Source organism: Silene latifolia, chromosome 7 (assembly GCF_048544455.1).
Source record: "Silene latifolia isolate original U9 population chromosome 7, ASM4854445v1, whole genome shotgun sequence".
Lineage (NCBI taxonomy): Eukaryota > Viridiplantae > Streptophyta > Magnoliopsida > Caryophyllales > Caryophyllaceae > Silene > Silene latifolia.
The window spans coordinates 8,118,812-8,145,219 of record NC_133532.1 but is presented as its reverse complement, the minus strand read 5'-3'; the positions used below and the strand labels follow the sequence as shown (position 1 = coordinate 8,145,219).

The window sequence follows — 26,408 nt, the reverse complement described above, 5'->3', positions numbered from 1 at the left end:
AAGGAATCAATTAAAGCAATCTACTATCCATATTGATATCAACTTTATAAATTTAATACAAAAGAGGAGTATATCATTAAAGAGAAAAAGACCTTCAATCTCATGATCTCTTATACTATAACCTTTTTCTTTCCGACATTTACTTTCCACACCAATGCACCAACCAACCCCTGTCTATAAACAAAGTCTACTAAGTTTACTAAATTTCTTCCTTTTATAAATTAATGATATTGGTCAAGAATGGTCTGCTTACAAACACTAGAAGTGGAAGTCCATATGATTGAGCTCAGCTATATCTTGTTCATGACTTCTTCCTCTATTTTCTTCACTCCCTGCAAAAATATCAGCTAAAAACAATATAATTTGATTAATATAAAAATTAGCATAATTATTGAAGCTATGTTTGTAAAGTTTCAACCTTCGTGTTTCGATACTAGCCATCATCTTCTTTTCATGTTACTGTTATATTCTGTTTCCTGCTCATACCAGCAAGCTTGCAACCCACAGGATGCGCAAGCTCTGATAAAATTTGCTGAGTCTCTGTCGTCGACTTTGAGTCCTTTGAATTGGAATTCTACCTTGGATTGTTGCACTTCTTGGGAAGGGATTGTTTGTGATAAGGGTAAGGTGAAGAGTTTGCTTCTTCCGTCCCGGAGATTGAAGGGAAGTATACCATATTCACTTGGGAACATAACAAGTCTTGTTCAGCTCAATCTTTCGAATAATTCCATTCATGGGTCACTCCCAAATGGGATTTTCAGTTCACTGAGTAGCCTTGAGATCATTGACTTAAGTTCCAACAAATTGTCTGGTAATCTCTCAGCATGCTTTGTTTCAAAGGGTAGTTTCATTCTTGGGTCGAAACTGACGAGTTTGAATGTCAGCAATAATGGCTTCACTGGTCAAATTCCTTCATTCATATGTAAAACTAATCCTTTTGTCAAAACCCTTGATTTCTCCACAAATAGTTTTGATGATCAAATACCTGTTGGCCTCGGAAAATGCTCCGAACTTGAAAGATTCAGAGCAGGTTTCAACAATCTGTCAGGAATGTTTCCTACTGATGTTTACAGCTTGAAGTCTCTGGTTGAGTTATCAGTTCCTGTAAATAACATATCAGGAACTTTTGCAGAAGAAATGCTCGGTCTCACCAATCTCGAAATCCTGGAATTATACTCAAATAATTTCTCGGGTGTGATCCCTCAGGACATTGGGACGCTTTCCAAGTTAAAGCATTTGGAACTCCACATAAATCGGCTTACTGGGTTTATACCAACATCCTTGCTGATCAACTGTACAAATCTGGTAAAGCTTATTTTAAGGTTGAATTCCTTACAAGGTAACATTTCCAATCTTGATTTCTCGAGACTTTTCCAGTTGCAAACGCTTGACCTTGGCAATAATAACTTCACTGGAAACTTACCTGAAAGCATATTGCAATGCAAGTCATTAACCGCAATTAGAGTAGCTTCAAACAGACTAACAGGAAGTTTATCACTCAATATGGTAGAATTAACATCATTGACCTTTTTTTCTATCTCGGGCAATAACTTCACCAATATATCAAAGACCCTCAAAATCTTGGCTGGTTGTAAGAGCCTCAATAACCTCATAATGTCAAAGAATTTCTACCAAGAATCTTTACCGAGTGAAAATAATTTCATACAAAACGGGCAATTCCTGAACTTGCAAATTCTTGCTCTAGGAGGATGTCGACTCACGGGGCAAGTACCGGCATGGCTAGTCAATATCAAAACTCTTGAAGCCTTAGATTTGTCATATAATAAAATCACAGGTGAAATTCCTGATTGGTTGGGAAATATGCCTAGCTTCTTTTACTTGGACTTGTCGATGAATAGTCTATCAGGGGAATTACCATTGCAACTCAGTAAACTGCCAGCATTGATTTCCGATAGAGTGATTGATAAACTGAACCGAACTTATCTTGATCTCCCTCTTTTTGTGACGCCCAACAATGCAACTAAGCAGCAATATAGTCAGCTTGCTAACCTGCCTCCAGCTATCTACATCAAGGGAAACCGAATCACTGGTAAAATCCCAGTCGAGATATGTCAATTACAGAATCTTTATGTACTAGATCTTAGTGACAATCATTTCTCAGGGAGTATCCCGCCAGAGCTTTCGAATCTCACAAGCTTAGAAACACTAGACCTTTCCCAGAACAACTTGACCAATGAAATTCCCACATCGCTAAAAACCCTCTCCTTCTTATCGAAATTCAACGTTTCCTATAACAATCTCCAGGGGCCAATTCTGACGGGAGGTCAATTTGACACTTTCACAGAATCGAGCTATGTAGGAAATCCTGGTTTATGTGGTCAAATCCTACAGCATCATTGTTCATCTGAATCAGTCAACTCAACATCTCCCCGCGTCAAAATTCGAAACAAGAGATTATTTTTAGGTATTACCCTTGGTGTCTTCTTAGGCATTTCCCTCATTCTTCTCGTATTAACCCGACTGATGATACGCAGCAGAAAGGTCCTCAAAAGGGGCATCACTAACAAGTTTGAATCAGAAACAAACTCATATGGCTCTAACTCCCACCTCCCAGGCGATAATACCAGCCTTGTTGTAGTCTTTCCTGGGTCTTTCAGTGAAATCAAGGATCTGTCATTCAACGACATACTGAAAAGTACCAATAACTTCAACCGAGAGAACATTGTTGGTTGTGGAGGGTTTGGTTTGGTTTACAGAGCAAACTTAGACAACGGAATCAAACTTGCTATAAAAAAGCTTTCAGGAGATATGTGCGTCATAGACCGAGAATTTGAAGCAGAGCTGGAAGCCCTATCAGTGGCTCAACATGAAAATGTGGTTTCTTTGCTGGGCTACTGTGTTCATGATGAATTTAGGCTTCTAATCTACTCCTTCATGGAAAATGGAAGCCTTGACTACTGGTTGCATGAAAACCCAGACGGGCCATCTTTACTTGACTGGCCGTCGACTGAAAATTGCTCTTGGAGCAAGTCATGGGATAGCGTACATGCACCACGTTTGTGAGCCACATATTGTGCACCGTGATATAAAGTCTAGCAACATTCTGCTTGACGAGAATTTCAAAGCTTATGTGGCAGATTTCGGATTATCTAGACTCATTCTCCCACATCGCACTCATGTCACTACTGACCTGGTCGGAACGCTAGGGTACATTCCACCGGAATATGGGCAGTCTTGGGGAGCAACCTTAAGGGGTGACGTGTACAGTTTCGGGATTGTTTTGCTGGAGCTACTGACAGGAAAGAGGCCAGTGGAATTATGCAATCCGAAAACAACAGAGGAGTTAGTTGTGTGGGTACAACGGCTTAAAAGTGAAGGAAAACATGAAGAAATCTTTGATCCTGAACTGGTAGTCAAAGGACATGAACAGGAAATGCTGGAGGTGCTTGAAGTCGCTTGCAAGTGTATAAAGCATAATCCTCTTGAAAGGCCAGCTATTAAAGATGTCGTAGATCAGCTCAAGATTATGCAGTGCCACTCAGAGACAGCCAGCGCCAAGCAAGATTCACCTGTGGAAGATACATAACTGTTTATATTAGGCCATTAAAAACATTGTAGAAAAATAGAGATACACATAGAGAAGTAGAAACAAGTTTGTTTGGGGAGAGTCATTAAAGGTATACAAAATATGATCATAGAGACCTTACTTTTGACACTTTACTATGGCCAATTGGCCACATGTACAGGTCCGACACTCCTTACATTTTGACATTTCATTTTATACCAACAATATGAAAATGTTTTTTTAATAAAATAGTCGTTTCTGACTCTCCAAAACGCACTTGCATCCAGTGGTGGAGCTAGGGGGGGCTAGCAGGGGCGGTCGCCCCCCCTGGCGGATGAAATTTTCGAAGTTTTTAGTTAAATTTTTCGAAATTTTTTTGGGGTGCCTTATGAAATTAGTCGTTCGCCCCCCTAAAATTTTCCGCCCCCCCTAAGTTCAAATCCTGGCTCCGCCACTGCTTGCATCTGACAATTGCAGCAGAGTCCGATTAACATTACCTACAGATCAACAGATGCCCGGTACTTCCACAGTGATAAGACTCCACAATAACAAAAATGTGCAATATCACCACGTCGATCATAATTAAACATAGCTCTATCATGTCCAAACTCCAGAGAGTAGCTTGAAGCTAAGAAATTATTTTAGGGAACTTCTAATGACTTGAAAGTTGATACTAATTTATGGTGAGTTGTGACTTAAGTTTGCAGGGACAGATATGCAAACCTGCAGAGCTTTTTTTCCACATGAATTGGACATGTTAAATGCTCTTGTTATAACCGAAGCTTTAACACCATTAACGGCTCCATTTACTATGAAGCTCCCATGTAGCATATACAAGTTAAAATAAGCAGAACCGAAAATATATAGGCACACAATATCAACATAATGTTAGATAAGCTACTATATGAACCTCAGAAAAAAAAAACACAAAGAAAGGAACTAGCACCTAAATTTCATATTCACAGAAATGTGATATACTGTGCGGTTCTAAAATCTAAAATTTACTTGAAATGTAGGATCTCGAATACTAAGACAATCTTAAATGTGTACACTCACACGCACTGACAAAAGGCTTGACCAATACCTTGATACCTCTAGTAACCCTTGCCTAAAAGAGAGAGGAGGAATCAAATGTACGCACTTGTACCCTCATATCCTATGATTTCAAAAAATAGCTTTGCATCTAGAACTGATGAAAAATGCAATCACTATCAGGCGCTGATTATTGTTTTCATACAAAATTAACAGTAAATTCAGTATCATTCACTAGGAAGTACAAGTTAATGAATTAAGTAATATTTGTCTGATCATTGTTGGTTGCCATATCGGTTCTCTTTTTAATTTTTTTGAAGGGTCGTGTCGTCCAATCAGGCACTGACACGTGGCAACGAGAAAGGGAAAGTTAACTCACCACCCCAAAGTTGCAGAGTGATACTTATGTGTAACGTTTCTCCCCGCGTTCCGTTTCTTATTAGTTTTCAACCTAACTGTTTTTGCCTTTGGAGTTTAGAATCCATGTCATTGATTTGAGCAGTCCAAAATTGAATGACTTGATTATATTAAGAATACAAAAGCTAAATTATGAAGGTTATATTTATCATTTGACCAGTGATTTGGCTTGTCTTAAGCAAAGTTGGCTTTTGAAATTATATAAATGATAATGACTTTGTCTCAAAGTTTAAAGCATATATGATATGATACCATGTAATAATAAATAAAGGAAAAAAACCCAACTTAAATCAAAGGCCAGCCCTGACGCCTGAACCAATTTATTCTACAGATTCCCTATGATTTCATCTACATTTACTAAACCTTTCATTGTCTACCCAAACCATATACACAAGTCATCATAGATTCACAGGAGACTCTCATGATAATATTAGCATGAGAATGATCCATGTGAGAATTAAACTGGGAAGTTAATTTTTAGTTAGTGACTAATGAGTATATGAATAATGTTTATAGACGGTGAGTTTGTCTCATATTATATTAACGTGAGAGTTGAGACCATCTACATTTAGTGCAACGACTAGAGCATAACTCATTCGACAAATATAGGGACTGGAACGAATAATATATTAAACTAATTACCTTTATTTTAATCTCTAAATTATAATTTGTATTTAATACATAATATATAAGGCGACTCTCCAAAAGATACAAGCCAAACTATATAGAATAGCATATTTTCATTTCTTTTCGTTGTAGGCTTGACTACTTTCTAGTACTCTTTTCGGTACCTTAGCCTTTTGCCTTAATGCCTTAGCCTTTTGCCTTAATAAATAATTATTGAAATTAAAACGCAAATATCAGATATTGTTAGCGTGAAGGTTTTTGGGGTAAGCTATTATACTTTCAGACTTTCAGTCGAAAGCAACCTTAGGTAACCAGTAACCACTCATTAAGATCCAACAACTGGTATTAGCAAAATCATGATTCTGCTAACCCACGCCCCCTTAAACATCATTATTCCAGTAATAAAACTTCTAAATTCATAGTTGCATTTTGCATACCATCAATGATCACCCCACTTGAATTAGTCAACTAAACATATTCATGTAAATAATAATTATATATGTATCCATTAGCATTACACAGGACAAAACAAGCAATAAACTACCCAACAACTGAATTTGCAAAATCATCACCAATTTATTAAATATCCACCTATGGAGTATTACCATCCTTTGTGGTTTTTTATTTCCTTGTTGCATTATTTGAAGATTTCTGCCAATTGACATCCCCAAACCCAATAATTTACTCAACAACAATAGTCAAGTTTCATCATTTTTTGTATATCTGAATTTCAGAAATCTACTTGTAAAAAATAAAGAAATAGAAATAGACAAATAATGGAAATTTACTACATCATATGCTATTAAACAATTGTTTTAGTCATCATCTTATATCGCCTATCGCGGCTAGGAATGACAATGGGTCGGTCTTGAATTGGGTGAAACTTCATGCGCATACATCCATCATTTCAGAAACACCACCTTATCTATTCGTCATGCATGAATTAACCACAGTGCGTGGATCCTACCATCACAGGGAGATGACATGGGTGGCTGGGTGATAAGTTATGACAAATATGTTTGTAATTGACTAATTACTAAGTTTCAGAAAAAATGTTGAAATTTTATTTCACCAAAAAAATAAAGTTAGGTAAATGTAAACTAAGATTAGTGAGTGTTCAGTTAAATGCTTGCTTGGGGAGTATACTGAAATACAATAGTTGAGTAGTGGGAATTGATATTCAAACTGAGGAGTATTATAATTCTTGGCATAATATATTATGTTAATAACGATAATAAACGCCAAATAATCAAATACTCCATATTATTTACCATGCTTTTTTTAAAAAAAATATTTTCAAGTCTGCCTTATAATATACTATGTTTCATTGTCATCCATGGAGAGCAAGAATATAATAGAACAGTATAGCCTATGTTCATATGATTATTATACATTTATACCTTAATGAAAATAAGACTATTGAAGAATTTTTTATATAAAACCGTTTTACATAAGCATTACCGTAAAACCAAGTGATTTACCTAAAGACCCCAACTAACATAACTTCCACCAATCATCACTTTCCATAATAAGGGCATATTACGGTCTTTTGTTATATGATTTTACAATGTGATATTGTTAAACCGTTTTACATACTCCTATTCAACTATTTAAGTAGATGCTACAGGAGGATGAGTAAATATTAATCAACCACTATGAGAGGACAGAAAGAATCCTACTCAATTTAGTGGCTTTAAATAGACAACCCAAAGAGTCAATATTTGCTATAATTCACATAGTAGTGTATGATGCAAATATGCAATTGCTTGTGACTTTGTGAGTGGAGAGAGGGGTCCAAATAAGAAACAAACAAAGATGGTGGACTTCATAAAGAATATATTAAGAGGAGCACTTCTTTGAAAGTAATATGCATTTTGCTAATCACTCCTTTATTGACTAATATTATTATTATTTTTCAGTGACATTTGTTAATTGTTATGATAAGAATCATTACAATAATTAATTTGCAAGTTGATGCCCACCATCCACAATCTAATCTTTGGATTATTTTTCCCACTAATTTAATTTGATGATTACACTTGAGAGGAACCTACAGTCTTCGGTCTTTCTCTCTCCAGAGCCATCCAAAAGTAAACGCTTTTCGGGGAGTTCATTAGTTAATTAATTAATTCCTCGACGGTCTAATATTAATTTATTTATCCTCAAAACAACTAATACGTAGTGCTTGTTGAAATGATTTAAGTATGGTAATGCGTAATTGAGTTGTTTACGATAAGTTGATAAGAGATTATAATTTAGTGGTCTTAAAACTAAACCTATTAAAACATAAAAGTTCCTTTCACAAGAATTAAAAAAAAAAAAAAAAAAAAAAAACAATGAGACATGGGTCACGTACCTTTTTGAGATTGTTGGTCGAAAGTTTATTCAGGAGCACCCCAAAAATATACTCCGCAATACATCAAGTCATCAACTACTTTTCCTATTAAAAAGGAAAAAAAGAAAGCAATCGGTAAGTAACAAGATAACGCGGCCTTTAAAAAACCCGAAATAAGAATTAGATAAAATGTAGGAGTATCAAGTTATCAACAGCATCATTATACAAAATATATTATTATACTTTTTAGTTTAATAAATTTCTAACCTCCTCTCTCCTACGAGCCATGGGTTAAGAAGAGCAGTGGAGACAAACATGTTAAGTGGGAAGCCCACATGATTGGACTTAGCACACATCTACATGCCTTCTTCATCTGTTCCTGATCAAAATCCCAACAAAAATAACAGATTTTTACCTTATTTTAGACAACAACAAAAACCCAACATTAATCACAAATAACCCACAAAAATTATAAATTCTTTTAAACCATGCTTATAGAGTTAATACCTTCATTATCTCATAGCAGTAGCTATCATCTACATCTTCTCTTCATTCTTCTGCTATATTCCGTCTCGTTTTCTTGCCAACAACAAATTTGCAACCCAGAAGATCAGCAATCACTTCTTGACTTTTCTGGGTTTTTATCCTCTTCTTTGAGACCTCTGAATTGGTCTACTAGTTCTGATTGCTGCTCATCTTGGGAAGGGATTGGTTGCGACGATACGGGTCGAGTTGTCCGTTTGTTGCTACCATCAAGAAGATTGAAAGGGAACTTATCCTCTTCACTTGCCAATCTTACCAGTCTTACTCAGCTCAATCTTTCTCAGAATTCACTTTCTGGGTTACTCCCAGATAGTCTTTTTACTTCATTGACTAACCTTGAGATCATTGACTTGAGCTCCAACTTTTTGTATGGCACTTTATCAGCATCATTGACTTCAAATGGAAGTTTCTCTGGTACCATCCAGATTATAGATATCTCAACCAATCAATTCCATGGTACAATTGAGCCTACATGGTTCGCTCTAGGATCAAATTTGTCGAGTTTCAATGCCAGTAACACGAACTTCAACGGTCAAATTCCTTCATCAATTTGTATCAGTTCTCCTAAGCTTAAGATACTTGATTTCACGAACGCGGCTTTTAATGGGCACGTTCCTGTTGGTCTAGGGAGATGTTTGGAACTCAAAGTATTTCGAGCAGGTTTCAATAATCTATCTGGATTACTTCCGGATGATATTTACAGTTTGAAGTCGCTGGTCGAATTATCAGTTCCTGCAAATAACATAAATGGAACCATTGGAGAGGAAATGCTAGGCTTAACTGACCTCAAGATCCTTGAATTATACTCCAACAGTTTTTCTGGCACAATCCCTCAGGATATAGGGAAGCTCACTAAATTGGAGCAATTGCAACTTCACATAAATGAGTTGAGTGGTACCATACCACCATCCTTGATGAACTGCACAAATCTAGTGAAGCTCATATTACGAGTCAATGCCTTGGAAGGTAATATCTCGACACTTGATTTTTCAAGGCTTGTCCGGCTTCAAACTCTTGACCTTGGAAATAATTACTTAACTGGAAACTTACCTGAAAGCATTTTCTCATGTAAGTCCTTAACTGCTATTAGAGTCGCCATCAACAAGTTATCAGGGCAAATTTCTCCCAGTGTAGTAACATTACCATCTTTGACTTTCCTCTCCCTCTCCAACAACAGCTTCACCAATGTATCAGGGGCACTAACAATTTTGGCGACATGCAAAAACCTCGCCACACTAACGTTGTCAATGAATTTTTACAATGAAATTTTACCCGGTGAGAAGAGTTTCATAGGGCCAGAAGGGTTCAGAAACCTGCAGGTCCTTGCTTTGGGAGGATGTAATTTCCAGGGTCAAGTCCCTGAGTGGCTGGCTAATATAAAAACTCTCGAGGTTTTAGACTTGTCGTTTAATGAAATAAGGGGCACAATTCCAGAGTGGTTTGGATCTTTGCCAAACTTCTTCTACATGGACTTGTCGAAGAACAGTCTTACAGGTGAATTTCCAGTGCAATTGAATAGGTTGCCCGCGTTATTATCAGAGAAGGCTGCCAATAAGTTGAACCGAAGTTATCTTGACCTTCCTGTCTTTGTCGCCCCTAATAATGCTAGTAACCAGCAATACACTCTGCTTGCAATACTGCCGCCAGCTATATACCTCAAGGGTAATCATCTTACTGGTAAACTCCCAGTTGAGATAAGCCAGCTGCAAAATCTTCATGTGCTGGATCTTAGTGTGAATGACTTCTCAGGTAGCATTCCACCAGAATTTTCCAACCTCACAGGCCTTGAAGTGTTAGACCTATCTCAGAATAATTTGTCCGGACAAATTCCGACATCGCTGCAAACTCTTAACTTCTTAGCACAGTTCAATGTCTCCCACAACAATCTTGAAGGGCAAATTCCGACAGGGGGTCAGTTTGGCACTTTTGGAGAATCGAGTTATGTTGGGAATACAGGGTTATGTGGTCAAGTTCTGCAGAATCAACCTTGTTCAACTCAAACAGCACCCTTAATAACACAGGGTCATGGCAAAAGTGTAGGCCTAATTTTGGGACTTACACTAGGTATCTGCTTAGGCATCACCTGCGTTATTATGGTTCTAGTGTACTGGATAATGTCTAAGAGAAGAATACGTCCTGGAGGCGACATCGATAATATTGAAGCAGAAATGAATTCCCACTGCTCTAGCTCCGGCGAAATGTCAAAAGATACCAGTCTCATCATACTCTTTCCCAGCACGGCCACAGAAATCCAGGATCTGTCAATATTAGACATACTAAAAGCCACCAATAATTTCAACCAGGAAAACATCATTGGGTGTGGAGGTTTTGGTTTGGTCTACAAAGCAACCTTGGATAATGGGCTTAAGGTTGCTATCAAAAAGCTTTCCGGAGATATGTGTCTGATTGAACGAGAATTCAAAGCAGAGGTGGAAGTTCTATCACTGGCTCAGCATGAAAATCTGGTATCACTTATGGGCTATTGTGTGCATGATGGTCTCCGGCTACTGATGTACTCCTACATGGAAAATGGAAGCCTCGACTACTGGTTGCATGAGAATCCTGATGGTCCATCCCAACTTGATTGGCCAATACGACTAAAAATAGCTTTTGGAGCTGGCAAGGGTCTAGTTTACATGCATCAAATCTGTGAGCCACATATTGTGCACCGTGATATAAAATCAAGCAACATTCTCCTTGACGAAAACTTTGAAGCACATTTAGCTGATTTTGGACTTTCCAGACTCATTCTACCATATCGAACTCATGTAACCACTGAGCTTGTAGGAACACTGGGTTACATTCCCCCCGAGTATGGGCAGGCTTGGGTAGCCACATTTAGGGGTGATGTATACAGTTTTGGGGTTGTACTGCTTGAACTACTCACAGGGAAGAGGCCTATGGAGGTACGTAAAACAAAAACATCAAGGGAATTAGTTGTGTGGGTACAGCAACTGAAGAACGAAGGAAAACACGATGAAATATTTGATCCTGTCCTAAAAGGCAAGGGATATGAACAAGACATGTTGCAGGTGCTTGATGTGGCCTGCAAGTGTGTCAACCAGAATCCTCTCAAACGGCCAACTATCAACGAAGTTGTTGATCAGCTTAAGATTCTAGGGTCCCTCCCAAATCCACTAACAAGTGAAGAAGTCTATCCTACAGAAAAGCAGTAAAGTTGTTCAGTACAATAGCTGCAGACCAGGGCACATCAAACAAAAAAGGAACCATAGTTTCAGTGTCCTATTACTGTGATGTTTGTGCAAAATTTTTGCCACAGAAATACAGTGTATACCGACTAGTTGGTGCCGGAAACCTCGTGTACATAGCCCCCTTTTTTTGTAATTATGAATTATATACAGTTAAAATTATCAAACAAGTTATTCAAACATAAAGAAACAAACCAGGAAGCCATAGAGAAAAATACGAGCAAGATTTTTTGTGCAAGTATTCTCTAGATAAAAAAGTTTGTAGTAACTATTTCAATGCCACTACAAGGTGACTGGCTATATCCCACACAAACTAATCTCTATCGTGACACTGTGTTGTGCGCCCGCCATCATAATAGAGCACTGAGAGAGAATTCCTACTCATTCTACAAATTTGTATCCTATTTCTGTTCTCCATGTACTAGAGAAATGATGTTCCAAATACAGTTGTAGCCAAAACTGCATCAAAGAGGTATTCTATCTGTATGCAAGGAATGCAAAGCACCAGAACATAAACAGTACAAGTTCAGAGCATAGCTATAGTCTATGACTTCCTAGTTCCTAAATCCTAATCATTCAGCAAAGATCCATTTTCCATCCCTGCTCTCCATTAACTACAGAAACTATACCTTTGATTTAATTTAGGGTATCAAAACATTTTATACATTAAAAAAAAAATATGTTAAATATTTTGATTTGGTTCCAGCAGGTTTAAGGTAATTCCAATTTACTGGCTTGAGGTTTCACTAATTCCATTTTCGTGGCCTGAGATTTAGGATAACTCTCACTTAGGTGACCTAAAGTGTAACATCATTAAAACTGCATTCAAAACATGCTTTTTTTTCAGCAAAGTAGCTTTTTGCAAATTTATGTCAAAATTGACCGCATTATTAACTTGATGCTCATTTCAGCACTTCATTATAGATTGAAACGTCCTTGATCTAAAAGAAAATTGGCAACATTACACATTAAGCAAGCAAAGTAAGAAATCTTTGATACCTTACATCACCAAAGAGAAATATAGGTCACACCGCAAGTCACCAAAGCGGCACCAAAGTGAAATACATATCACAGTCACACCTCATGTCACCAAAGAGGAATTACTCAAATCCCAAGTCACTAAACCAAAATTATTCAAATCTTAAGTTACCAAAGTCAAATTAGTCAAACCTAAGGATACCAACGTAAAATTAACTGGAACCGAGTCACCGACCCAAAGGTCCCAAAAGTGAAAATTATGGTAAAAAATCAAACCAGAACCAGATCAAAGAGAAAATTGGAAGGCCCTTTGCAAAGACAACTTCTAGATATGATACATCATCTGACACAATCGGTCAATCTTTCAGTGATTGTAACTCCGTAACCAATCAACCATTATCCCATAACATTATACTATCACTCTTATAAACAACACCTCAATTTCAACTACACTGGATTCACAATAAGGTCAAATGTGAAACGCCGGAACTTCGTAACAGTGCAACACCAAATTCGCTAGCTTAAACGACTTAATTCTAGCAATGTACCATATTATATGCATAAAAATTCCCAACCTAATTCGAACAATAAATAAAAAATGCAGCCACATCAATTAGGGTTCTAAATTGTATTGCATTGTCCAAACAATCAAGCATAACTGATCAACAACAATCAATTGCATAAAAGTTTTCAAATATCTCACAATGACAGTAAAATTGTAAGCAATTCGTGAAGCGCGCAATTCACGGAGTAAGCGAAAGCGAAGGCGAAAACTAAGGATAATTTAACAGCGAAACTATGAATCAACAGCTTATAAACCCTAAGGTGAGGTAACAACATACGAGTATGAAAAAAATCGACGAAATTGCAATGATTAACAAACTTAGGGCTTAATTAAGGTAACAATGTGTGAGTTTCTATGATGCGAAACTGCGAATGTAGAGTAAAACGAAAGAGAAGTGAAGATACCGCCATTGTTGCAGTTGAGAGCGACTTTCGGAAATTGACGTCTTCCATAATACGAGTAGTTTCAGACTTTCAGAGTTCCACACTAATGGGAAAGAGTCAACGAGGTGAAATCGGAACCGTAAAAACCGAACTGAATTTTCCAGAAACCGTCAAGTTAAAGGTTCGATTACCAAACCAAACCCGAGTATTTTTTGGCCGTTAAAAAAGTCACAAAGGTAAATTTGATGTTGACTAGATTTTAACTCGGACATGAATAATACGGAGTACCTCTTATCTGTCCTAAAACCGAGCAACAAGAGAGTCATTAGAAATTAATGTTAGAAAGTATAAAACCGATCTTACGACTTCGACCATCAGCTTAAGCTTTTGTTTAAAATAGTTTCTTGACATAGTATCATAACCGGTGTGACTAAGAGGACACGGTTCAATTCTCACCATCCCTCAAACCTAAACCCATAGATAGATGTGAGATGGGTCATGTCGGGTCGTGCCTGGTGCCAGCCCACTGTGCTAGGTGGGCTGCGTGTTGTGTCGTGCCGTGCAAAAGAAAATGGCGGCCAGGCATGACCCACGCCCATGTATATTGTACCGTGTCGGACCGTGCCTAGGCATTCGTGTGAGGGGGGTGTGTTAGAGAGAGTATAACACCGATCAAGGGATTCCAACCATGAGGTTTCTTGACAATTACAACTATACATGGTAACCTAGGTGACGACCAAACTACCAAATTTGTGAAAAAAAGTAGATGATGTATGCCGGATTGGTAAAATAAAATTTTAAGATATGACAAATTAGTAAAAAAAAAAAAGTGAAGAATTGTGACAAAATGCCCAAAAAAGTTACATTTTACTTAATTTTCCATTATTTTAAATAGATTTGACCAAATTATCCTTTCCCAAGTAGTCTGATTCAAAAAACGTGTAATATGAGAGTCGTCCTTAACAATCAACTATGATTCCAAATTCAATAATCCAGCCTTCTCTAAACTCGATCTGAACCGGATGCTTCACCAATTGCATTAATTTGACCTAAAAATGATGAAATCTAAAATAAATGGCCCCTATCATAGCCAAACAATTGATCTCGATAAAAATGACCCGTACTCCCTAACTTATAATAACTCATCTGAAATACGTCTAAAACATGAATTGAACTGCCCATCTTTAAGAGCATATTAAATTTGTATTAAGTCGTCTCGAACCGCCAAAGAACATCACTTCACCGCATAAAACTACAAGCATTCACTAGATTACATAACCTTACTAAAAATACATTTTTCAACTACACAAAACAAATTACACTTCCAACTAAAAACTGAAATTACACAAATCCAACTCTTTTCATAATGAAAAAAAACAAATCTGATTGATGATGGGAGACATAGTGTTGTGTGCTTGTTGTTTGAGAGCTGCAAAAAGGAGAAACCAAAACATGGGAAGATGAACAAAGTTGCAGCAAAGTTCAATGTCACATAAATATATATATATATATATATATATATATATTCAGTATATGGACAACAGCCAAATAATAGAGGCAAGAGTTTGTGCCTATAGGAGTAAAATACGAGGAAAGAATGGGAAAGAAAGGATACCATGTCCAATAGAGACCATAATGGCACTTGATGTGTCAAAGAACAAAATTGAAGAGGTTGGACAAGGCAATAACAAGATATGCACCATCTACCCGCCATAGATGGGTGAAACCAGGTCTAATTAGTCCCATACAAATTCAATACATCCAACTCTGAGTCAAGACGATAAGTACATGAGGTCACATTTTGTCATGGGCAAGTTAGATTTGATAGGCTGTTGAGGTGTGTCATGTTCAAGGACATGAGTCATATTATTCACATAGATGAAAAGTAGTTTTATATGACAAATTCAAAATGCAGATACTACATTGGCAGCAATGAAGCACTTACATGTAGAAGTTGTAAGAGCAAGAGATATATTACAAAAGTAATGTTCATGACTGCTGTTTCAAGGCCAACATGCAAAGACAATGGTGAAGTTCTATTTGATGGAAAGATTGGTATATGGCCATTTACTTACTGATACGCGGAATTGTCGTCGTTTCCGGATAAAAAACAAGCCCAATTAAGTAGTATAAAAGAGGTCGAAATCCACGAGGATGGTGTGAGCTTACATAAGGTTTGTTCGAGTCTAAGTTTAGTCTAATAAAAAGAGAGAGATTGATTGAATGACTAGCAACTAAAGTAAACTATAGCAAGCAAGTAAGATTATAAGTAAACGATTGATTAAAGACTAAGGTTTTCGGGTTCCCCTAAGTAGGATAAACTAACAATGGGTATTAGTGGGGTCTTCGGGTAGTTATTGGCTTAGGAGAGATAATGTCTAGTCTCTACTCAAGAAGGACACCACATCATCATAAAGCATCCATACTTATCATAAACATACTATCTAGCATTCACATAGACTTTCGTCCTATGAAAAATACTAAGCATATAATGAAGAAAAATAGGAACTTTCACTCACACATTTAGGCCATGTTCTTTCTGGCTTATTTTAATTCACTTTAGTTCAAATTTCATTTTATTCGATTGATTACTCGGCTTCTATTCGATTATTTCAAGACAACTTAGCTCCATTCATTTCAGCTCCACTAAATTCAGCCCATTTCAATTTTGCAAATCTAAAACTTAATAGTTTTTATTAATACTATTATTATTATTATTATTATTATTATTATTATTATTATTATTATTATTATTATTATTATTATTATTATTATTATTATTATTATTATTATTATTATTATTATTATTACAGTTAGTCTTGCTGAATACGGGTCGGAGCAAGTGGCGGGTAATGTCACTCACAAAACGGATAGGGGGGACAAGGTGGGGGCACTCCCATGTGCTTCCCTCTCTCCTCTATTTGGATCATTTGTGAGAGGAAATGGTATCCGTCACTCCAAAGTGACGGATACGTGCCGTCTTCAATGAGATTATTATTATTATTATTATTATTATTATTATTATTATTATTATTATTATTATTATTATTACTATTTGGATCATTTGTGAGAGCAAATGGTATCCGTCACTCCAAAGTGACGGATACGTGTCGTCTTCAATGAGATAATAATAATAATAATAATAATAATAATAATAATAATATTAATAATAATAATAATAATTATTATTATTATTATTATTATTTATAAAAGGATGCGCGCAACTTTCATTAAAAAGAAAAAGAAAAGTTTACATGAAATTGGTGGGGAGCCGAGAGACAATCTGGGTTAAATGCCACATTGGCAAAATAAATGTGACATGGCAACAATTAATTGTGACGTGGCGAAATATAGTCCACGTGGAAATACTAGCATAGTAGTATACATGAAAAAAAATTATCAATTCCACATTTAAAAGTTACTCTCATAATTTATAGTAAAAAAATAAATGTAGATAATTATGAAAAACCATTAAAGTTTCTCAAATTATTAAAATGTATAACTATCTTAGTTTGCAGTGCGCCGTGAATTGATATATAGTGTTGTCAGATTGCACTTTAAATATACTTCACTCAAATTATGATAGTAATAAGGCTACTCAATTTTTCTCATCCTACTCAAACAAATAAGCACGGTTTAGTTTTCAGTAATTAAGTTGTATTTGATTTTTCTCAAAAAAATGTATCAATTTGAGAAAAGTGTGTATTTATTGATTAACGAAAAATGAAGCTATTTTACGTTGCACTCCGGTGAGCTTCTAAAGATGTTTCAGGTAAAAAGGAGTGGCTAAAATGACGTGTAGTAAAATATGAAGCATGAAGTTTAATAATTTACCAACCATTAATTAAAATACCGAATTTCACCTTAATATTTAAAGCGACCCGTGCTTTTTGCACGGGTACAAAAACTAGTTATTGTTATTATTGTGAATATTATGGTTATTAAAATCAATAATATTCATATTAATATAATTAATACTATTACTAATATTATTATTAATATGAATATGAATATTAATTAATAACAATATTATTAATAACATTGTTAATTTTAGTATTACTATTATTAATACCTAATTGTTTTTTCATATACGAACTTTACTCTTTCACATACACTTTTTCATAAATGTTCTATTTTGTACCCTTTTCACCTAAATCTGAACCAAATGAACTCTTAAATCAATTTTTTTCCCTTAAACTTAATTTAGTTGCTCAAATGACTTACAACTTACAAGATGGATTCTAATTTACCAAATAATAAATTAATTTACTTGTTTATCAATTATTAATATTATCTGTTGAGTTTTAATTAATCGATCAAATTCTATTTATTTGTTAAAGATGCAATTTGGGTCTGTCGATTTTTATTTATCTAATTAATTAAATTAGGATTGTTGTTGCTTCATGTGACTACCTAATCAGTCAAATTAGGATGATCCATGGCTAGACTTTGAACAACAATCTCGCAAATTGGCGCTCCGTTATTTCACCTAAGTTGATTGATGGTAAACCGTGGTTTATGGCGGCTACCTAGTTAATCACTCAAATTAGTATAATTACTAGTATTAATATTATTATTAGTACTGTTCTTCTTATTCTTCTTCTTCTTCTTCTTCTTCTTCTTCTTCTTCTTCTTCTTCTTATAATAATAATAATAATAATAATAATAATAATAATAATAATAATAATAATAATGATAATAATAATGATGATAATAATAATGATGATAATAATAATAATAATAATGATAATAATAATAATAATAATAATAATAATAATAATAATAATAATAATTAGGATGTCGGAGCGCGCGCTGCTGCTTTTATTTTTACTCGAGTTAGCTTTGCTATTGCTAAGGGATGAGAGCCCAGATTGTATCTAGGTTGTCCACCAATTTCTTGTAAAAATTGTTTTGATCTCAATAAAAGTTTCGGTTTAATAATACTCCCTCCATTTTTTTTATTTGTCGTTCTAGTAAATTTTGCTTTTTTCTTTATATTTGACGTCCTAGCTTGCGTCTGGGACTTGTTTAATTTTCCAAGGAATATTAGTGCGACTTCTATTCTCTCACCCAATAACAAGACTGCAAAAAAAGGTAAGTGACATGCATCTCACTCTTCTCTATGACAAAAGTAATTATATCACACACAAAAACTAACACATGTGGCAAAAAGTAGACGAGCAAAGAGAAAAAGGGAGTAATAAATGCATTTCTTAATCTTTGTGTTTTTACTTAGAACGACTTATAATAAAAAGTGGAGGGAGTAATAATAATAACTATAACTATAACTATAACTATAACTATAACTATAACTATAATAATAATAATAATAACGTTTTTTCTAACCTATGCCCAGTGGGCATAGGATAAGAAAACAAAAATGGAAAGAATTAATTGATATTTTTATGGGAAATTGGAATATCGTATTACTTTTACTTTTCTTTACAATAAATACATTTATTTCTTTCCGTTTTTATATTCTTATCCTATGCCTAGTGGGCATAGGTTAGAAAAACCCTAATAATAATAATAATAATAATAATAATAATAATAATAATAATAATAATAATAATAATAATAATAATAATAATAATAATAATAATAATAATAATAATAATAATAATAATAATAATAATAATAATAATAATAATAATAATAATAATAATAATAATAATAATAATAATAATAATAATAATAATAATAATAATAATAATAATAATAATAATTTTTGCAGATGATTTGCTTGTCTTTACTCGTGGTGATTTGCCCTCTGTTAAGGCGATTCTTGCCTTGATACTTTCGATCATTTTTCAGTCTCCATGCTAACTTGACCAAGACCGACTGTATTTTGGTGGGGTAAGCGAGGATGTTAGGGAGCTCATTTCGAATGCTTTTGGATTTAGTATGGGAGCTTTTCCTTTCAGATATCTTGGTCTTCCCCTTTTTAATGCTAGAATTACTCAAGACATGTATCAACCTTTGTTGGATAAAATCAAAGCCAGGATTATGAATTGGGCTAATCATTGTCTGAGCTATGCAGGGAAGGCTCTTCTTGTGAACTCAGTCATCTTTGGTCTTCATACTTTTTGGGGGCTAGTGTGTTGCTCCCAAAAGGCATTGCTAAAAGAATTATCAAGCTTTGCAAGGACTTTCTTTGGGGGTTTTTGAAGGGACTAGAAGACATGTCTTCCTCAAGTGGCGATTGCTATGCTCCCCAAAAAATTAGGGGGGGGATAGGCATTAAAGAGGTTCTTAGTGGAATTGTGCTCAAATGATGAAATGGGTTTGGAAACTTTTTCACAGGCCCCATTGTATCTGGGCTAAATGGATTTCTACTTATGTTCTGAAAGGAGCTTGTGTTTGGGATGCTCACAGATTGTTTCTAATTCCTGGTACTGGAATAATGTCCTTAAAATGAAAGATCTTCTTCTGGAACTTGCAGGCTCTCCATCTCAGGCTCTCCTTTTGCTTGATGCCTGTACTGTTCAGATGAGGTATTGCACTGATACCATGTATGGCTATATTAGGACAAGGAGGCAAAATGTTCCTTGGGCTCCTCTGATTCATGGGAAAGGATGCAACCCCAAGCATTCATTCACTGGAATGATGGTTATGCATGATGGGCTGCCTACTGTGGACAAATTGATTTCACGGGGAATGTGCTTTGTCAATAGATGTGCTCTCTGTGAAAGGAGTTGTGAGGATATCCCTCACTTGTTTTTCAACTGTGAATTTTCCAAGCAAGTTCTGACTGCTGTTGCTTCATGGGTTCTGATGCCTTTGGACTCTTTTTCTCTGGACTCTATTATGCAGGCTATCCTCCCTACTCGCAGAAATGTTATGGTTTATACTAGTCTGCTGGCTACTATCTACTACTTATGGAAGGAACGGAATGACAGGATTTTTAAGGGGTCTAAGTCTACTGTGGAAACTTTAACTATTGTCATTAGGAAAGTTGTAACTTTACATTTGTACGGTTCTACTTTCTCTTAGGCTTTATTTAGGTTTTTCTGTTCTTTTTTATCTTTCTTAGGGGACTTCTTTGGTCTCCTTTGTAGGAAAGAGTGGCATGGATCTTGTACTCATATTTTATCATGAAATAAAAAAGATCCAAAACTTTTCTGCAAAAAAAAATAAAAAATAAAAATAATAATAATAATAATAATAATAATAATAATAATAATAATAATAATAATAATAATAATAATAATAATAATAATAATAATAATGACAATGCGCCATTAGTTCAAATGCGTATTGTTGACTAACAATATTCTGCTTACTGAGATGCTTATTGAACGACTTCTTGCCGTACTTTACACACGCAGGATGAGTCAATGGGTTATCCAGATTAGGATAGATATTATCCAGCAGGGAATCCAGATATTCAGTTTGAAACAAAACAACATAAATTCTAAAATAGGACCTCTTTCAAATAAACTGTATCATTTTAGGTCAGAGATAAAATTAAAAACCTTAGTAGCTTCGAATTCTGATGCCCCACCATGGACATTTGGGTCTGGGGACTTACTGTTGCCTTTCTCCAATTGCATGTAATGCAGTTTAGGGCTCAGTATTTCAGCTTTTGGTAGATGTTTGTCAACATGGGTGTCGTTCCGTATATTGTGGATATTGGGTATGACCCATTTGACGCTAAATATCACCCTTCTTTTGGCTCTATTTGATTGACTAGATCTGGGAATTTTTTGCCTAATACCTTGTCTCTTTTAAATTTCGAGTTGTAGATAACGAACATCTCCATAATCTGGTTGCAATATCTGCACCTCCTCACTAACATGGTAACAAAAATTTCCCAAATTAATCGTTCTCTTCAATTACAAAACACTAGGTTGATTTCAGAATGTATACACTTGGAAGAAATCCATCAATAATAGCATAACGTTGTAATTTTGGGAATGAGGGAGAACAAATGATCTAGGGTTTAGGATTAAATTGATTTGGGGATTTTGGGAATGAGGGAGAACAAATGATCTAGGGTTTACGATTAAATTGATTTGAGATTTTGGGAACGAGGGAGAACAAATGATCTAGGGTTTACGATTAAATTGATTTGGGGATTTTGGGAATGAAGAAGAACAAATGATCTAGGGTTTATGATTTAAATTAATTTGGGGGTTTAGGTGGGTTATGATATGATGAATCAAAACAATAATTAAGTAAAGGGTAGTTTAGGGATTTTATTAAATTTTAATTCGGAATGTCGATTATTTACGAGCTTGAGTTTAACAGAAATCGTTTGCGTAATTTTAATTTTAGTGTAAAAATTAGTACATGGTAATTTCACTTAAATTAACAACAACCAATCCAAAATATTCAAATTTTAACATCAACAAAAATTAAATAATTCAACAAGACGCGCAAAATCTTAAACACCGAAATCTCCAACATCTAAACGAGAACAAAATAATAATACCGAATTATCAACGACATTTAGAAACCAAGAAACAAATCTATAAAATACTATTAAAAGGCATCCTAAAAATGCCAATTAGATAAAGCCACGTAGGATATGAAAAAGCCACATAGACATTCACATTGCCACCATTTAATTTTTATTCCACATGTCATTTTTAGATTGATTAATATTAATTAATTTTAATTTATATTGCTTACTTGATTAATGACAATTGACAACATAACATTAATTTATAAAATTAACATTTTAATTGAATGTTTTGTAATAAAACATGTTAATGAATTGATTAAAGTTTTTCATAGTTTTTTTTATTTATTTTCATATGATGAAATATTGGTTGAAAATGTTGTATATTTTTTTTTTTGGGTAAAAAGTTAAACTTAACTTTCCTGACATTGTACCACTTAAAATTTACACCTACATCTATTTATTTAAGATCATTATACAAACCCTTTTAATTAAAAATAAAATAATTGTGAAGTTTAATAATATTCTTAAAAGTAAAGGTATAACATTTTATTTCAACCACTATTTAAGATCAATAATAATAATAATAATAATAATAATAATAATAATAATAATAATAATAATAATAATAATAATAATAATAATAATAATAATAATAATAATAATTTTCATTAACATTTTTTCCTATTTGTTTTATCCCTTGATGTGACACCTCCATACTCCAAGTGCCTTACCAGAACCACTTAAGGTATGGAAACGTCACCATCTCGGTTACCCGAGGCAATGATAATCATAAGACAATAATGAAACATACTTAAAAGCAAAATACGGTTTAAAGTGATTACATGACAACTCCAAAATTGTTTAACTGAAATACAAAGTACTCAAAAGGTCTACTGGCAAATCTATCAAAACTAGAAAACATCGCCTGACACAGCGGAAGACTCTTCTAACTGCCACGTGATGACTCATCCCAGCTATCCCATATGCGTCACATCATACCTGCTCAATAACTGCTCACCATCCCCGAATGGATCACCACAGTTTTTAAAACAAACAACAGGGTCAGTACTAATTACACAATACAAAGCCACAATGAAACAAATGCCAAAACAGCTCAATCAACACAACAATTCCCCAGTCTCCATAACCAATCTACACACAACTGACTACACACTAAAGTGTGTAGTCCTGCCAGAGTACCCATCGCAGCAAGTACTCCACACTGTAGTGGGGGACCGCAGCCGTACCCACCAAATCCCCGCTCATCAACCACTGAGCGATAAACCCAAGTTTCCTTAATGTGCACATCCCCTCCTGTCGCGGGTTCCACAGAGGGCGAACCAAGGGCGTGAAGCCACTCCGGCAAGTGACTCCACTCAGTCAGGGACGCGCCCCGAAGATCACAGACAGATACAAGCCAAACAACAATATGAAACCAACAACCGTCAAGATCAACCAACAATATAATTAAACAATAACCACAACAACCATCACCACACATCATGTAACTTGGAAAGCAATACGAAATCAGACGATCAAGCAGCTAACTCAGAATCTCTCCTCAACGAACCCTCCTCCTATACATACATACATATAATTACTACCATAATCACATAACCACCAAAAACCCCCCAAATCACCCAATTAGGGTTTAACCAACATTAACCAAACGGTATAAAAATGATATGTAAGACTTACCCCCGACGCAAGGATCACGAATATGTAAAGAACGACGAAAACCGACACTCCTAGCTCCGGGATTTGCTAATAATGCGATGAGGATGAAGTAACGTAACTTTAATCTTCTCTTTGTGTGATTTAGGTTATGAAAAGTGTTTTAAGGAAAAACTGACGAAACAATATATATCAATCCGCATTATTAACAAACCTGTCGCAAATCACCCGTTAACCGACTTACTCGATCGAGTAAGTCACTTACTCGATCGAGTGACCCTTACTCGATCGAGTATCACACTTACTCGATCGAGTACCCATAAGGTAGACTATTGTTTTACGTAAAACCAAACTTACTCGACAAAGTAAACCCCACTCGATAGAGTACCCTATGACTCATAAAACCGGAGTATTACACTTGAGCTCCTCACTAATGAATTATCTTATTTAATAATATTCATAACTCAAAAATAAATGAAAAGGCAAATTAAAATACGGGAATCAATAGTTTATAATGGCTATTAAACCTACAATAATTTCCATTCACTAATCCTCCATTTAATAACTATTACTCATGAACTTTCAAATTACAAACTATATTTCATGGTTGAATTAAATAATTCTAAAAAAAAGAGATGTAACTTACCAAAATTCACATCAAAATTTCTTAATTTACAACTAAAATTCCCATTTTACAATAAAAAAAAAGGTTAGTGATGAATCGATTAATATTTTTCATAGTAATATAGCTCATAAAAGTTATACATTTATTTATTTATTTAAAATTACACAAACTTGAAAAGAAAAACAAATGAGTAGCTTAATAATATTCTTAAACGTAAAATTATGGCATTTTATATTCAACCATTATTTAAGTTCAACCCACGATAATTTTCGCATAAGTCCAATGATTTTCTTAAAGGCATCGTCGAATTTTCTCATAAGTCTCTTATAATTCCCTACCCTAGCCTAACCGTTACTCCATTTAACCCTCATACTAATTTTGCAATAATTCCTACCACCATAAAGATTATATAAAGCAACCCATTATATACAACCCTTTGAATGCTTTTGTTTTTTTCCTAATTAATATTTATGTCATTTAAACACTAATTTTAGTGTACATTATTTAACTTCCAAATTAGCATTATTTAGCCTCTCCTATTTAAGACCGTCTCATTTGTTTTCCTCCAAAACAATCATTTGGGGTGGTAAAAATTTGCATATTTTCTTTAACTTGAATTTGGAATGACGAATTACTAATTTGTGTATTGTTTTTTGTTGTACTTTTGTTTTGTAGGCGGTACGAAAGGAAAACCTTGTGGTGAAGTCGTATGGTTAGCGGCTAACTCTTGATGCCATGCATACCCCACACTCCCACAGGTAAATTCACTTTTTATATAACTAACAACTTCAATATTTCAATTTGGTTTTAAAATTTTCTAATTCGTACATAATCAAATTCTAAAATTAAAGAATTTTTATTAGATGATGATCAAAATTAAAGAATATGAATATGTATCAATGATGAAATAAATTCCGATTTCATTTGATATTCACAAAAAAATCAACTATCTAAATTTTTAATTTTCCTAGAGATAACCCGTGATTTTCACGGGTAACAAAACTAGTTATGCTTGATACAGAGTATTAAATTAACAGACCAAGATAAATTAAAATTATACCGAATATTATACCGAGAATCAACACATTCAACTTCAGCTTCAACCGTCGGCTCAGGACTTTTACCTTTACGGCATTGTTCCATAATGGAGAAAATGGGTATGTTGAGTTTATTTTTTTGAGTTTCTAAGCAAGACAAAAATTGGGTAATTTTTGGATTTGATCGAAAAATTCAGTGAATTTGATAAGAACTTTTTTGTGTTATTTCTTCTTACTTTTGTTACTTTGACACAATAATACTACTGTTACAGCTGGTATATGTGGTATTTCTGGGCAGTAGTTGTACCCGGGTCGGGTCAAAGCTATGTAATTAATTCAACCTAAAAGAAATTTTTCAAAATAGAAATTTATTAAACGTTTGCCATGGATTATTAATATTTTGCCACGAATATTGTTACGTTTATTAGTGTTTTGTCACGATAATTGTTATTATTATTATTATTGTCTTCAATTTTGTTTAGCTATGTAACTAATTCAACCTAAAAGAAATTTTTCAAAATAGAAATTTTTATATTTTTGTTTGTGAACAATAATTCAAGGTAGATTGCATGACTTGTATTATTTTGAAAGATTATGGTGAGAATTATAATTTGTGTTTAATATTAGATATACTAGCTTTAGTTTTAAGTTTAATTTTTGTTTAATTTTCTTAACAAATAAAAAGCAAATATTAATATTTATTGTGCTTTAATTAGTGTTTAATGTTATGATTTTTTCAATTTTTTTTAAATAATAATGATGATGTGACATGTTCTAATAGTCTTAAAAGGTGAATGTTAAAATCTAATGTTTAGGCTTCCTTTATATTATATATAGATTATGGTTAATTAAGTCCTAAATCTAGCTATTAGTCAGCAACTTAGGAAAAGTTGTAGCTTTGTAGGTAGTAATTTGAAAAAATAAATATAATATGTAGTATTTCGAAAAATATTGAAATTAATAGGTAGTATTTTGCAATTGAGCCTATCAAAGTCAAAATTTTATTAGAAGCTATCAATTTCACCTATTAATCTTTCTCTTTAATATTTT

General features: G+C 34.4%; 2 protein-coding genes and 1 pseudogene across 2 annotated transcripts; all 3 read left to right on the top strand.

The window, feature by feature from the left end:
- Nucleotides 1-399: 399 nt before the first annotated feature.
- Nucleotides 400-3,652, top strand: LOC141591595 (tyrosine-sulfated glycopeptide receptor 1-like; annotated as a pseudogene).
- Nucleotides 3,653-8,328: 4,676 nt separating this feature from the next.
- On the top strand, nt 8,329-11,854 carry LOC141591594 (tyrosine-sulfated glycopeptide receptor 1-like). The gene has a single exon (XM_074411978.1). The coding sequence runs from the start codon at nt 8,426-8,428 to the stop codon at nt 11,654-11,656; it is 3,231 nt and encodes a 1,076-aa protein (XP_074268079.1). The 5' UTR covers nt 8,329-8,425; the 3' UTR covers nt 11,657-11,854.
- Nucleotides 11,855-19,939: 8,085 nt separating this feature from the next.
- On the top strand, nt 19,940-20,608 carry LOC141589671 (uncharacterized). Its single transcript, XM_074410303.1, has one exon. It carries the CDS (start codon nt 19,940-19,942, stop codon nt 20,606-20,608), a length of 669 nt encoding a protein of 222 aa, XP_074266404.1.
- Nucleotides 20,609-26,408: the final 5,800 nt, after the last annotated feature.

Excerpts from the sequence above, each read along its gene's own strand:
- LOC141591594 (XM_074411978.1), top strand. The coding sequence starts at position 8,426 with ATGCTTATAGAGTTAATACCTTCATTATCTCATAGCAGTAGCTATCAT.
- LOC141589671 (XM_074410303.1), top strand. The coding sequence starts at position 19,940 with ATGGATTTCTACTTATGTTCTGAAAGGAGCTTGTGTTTGGGATGCTCA.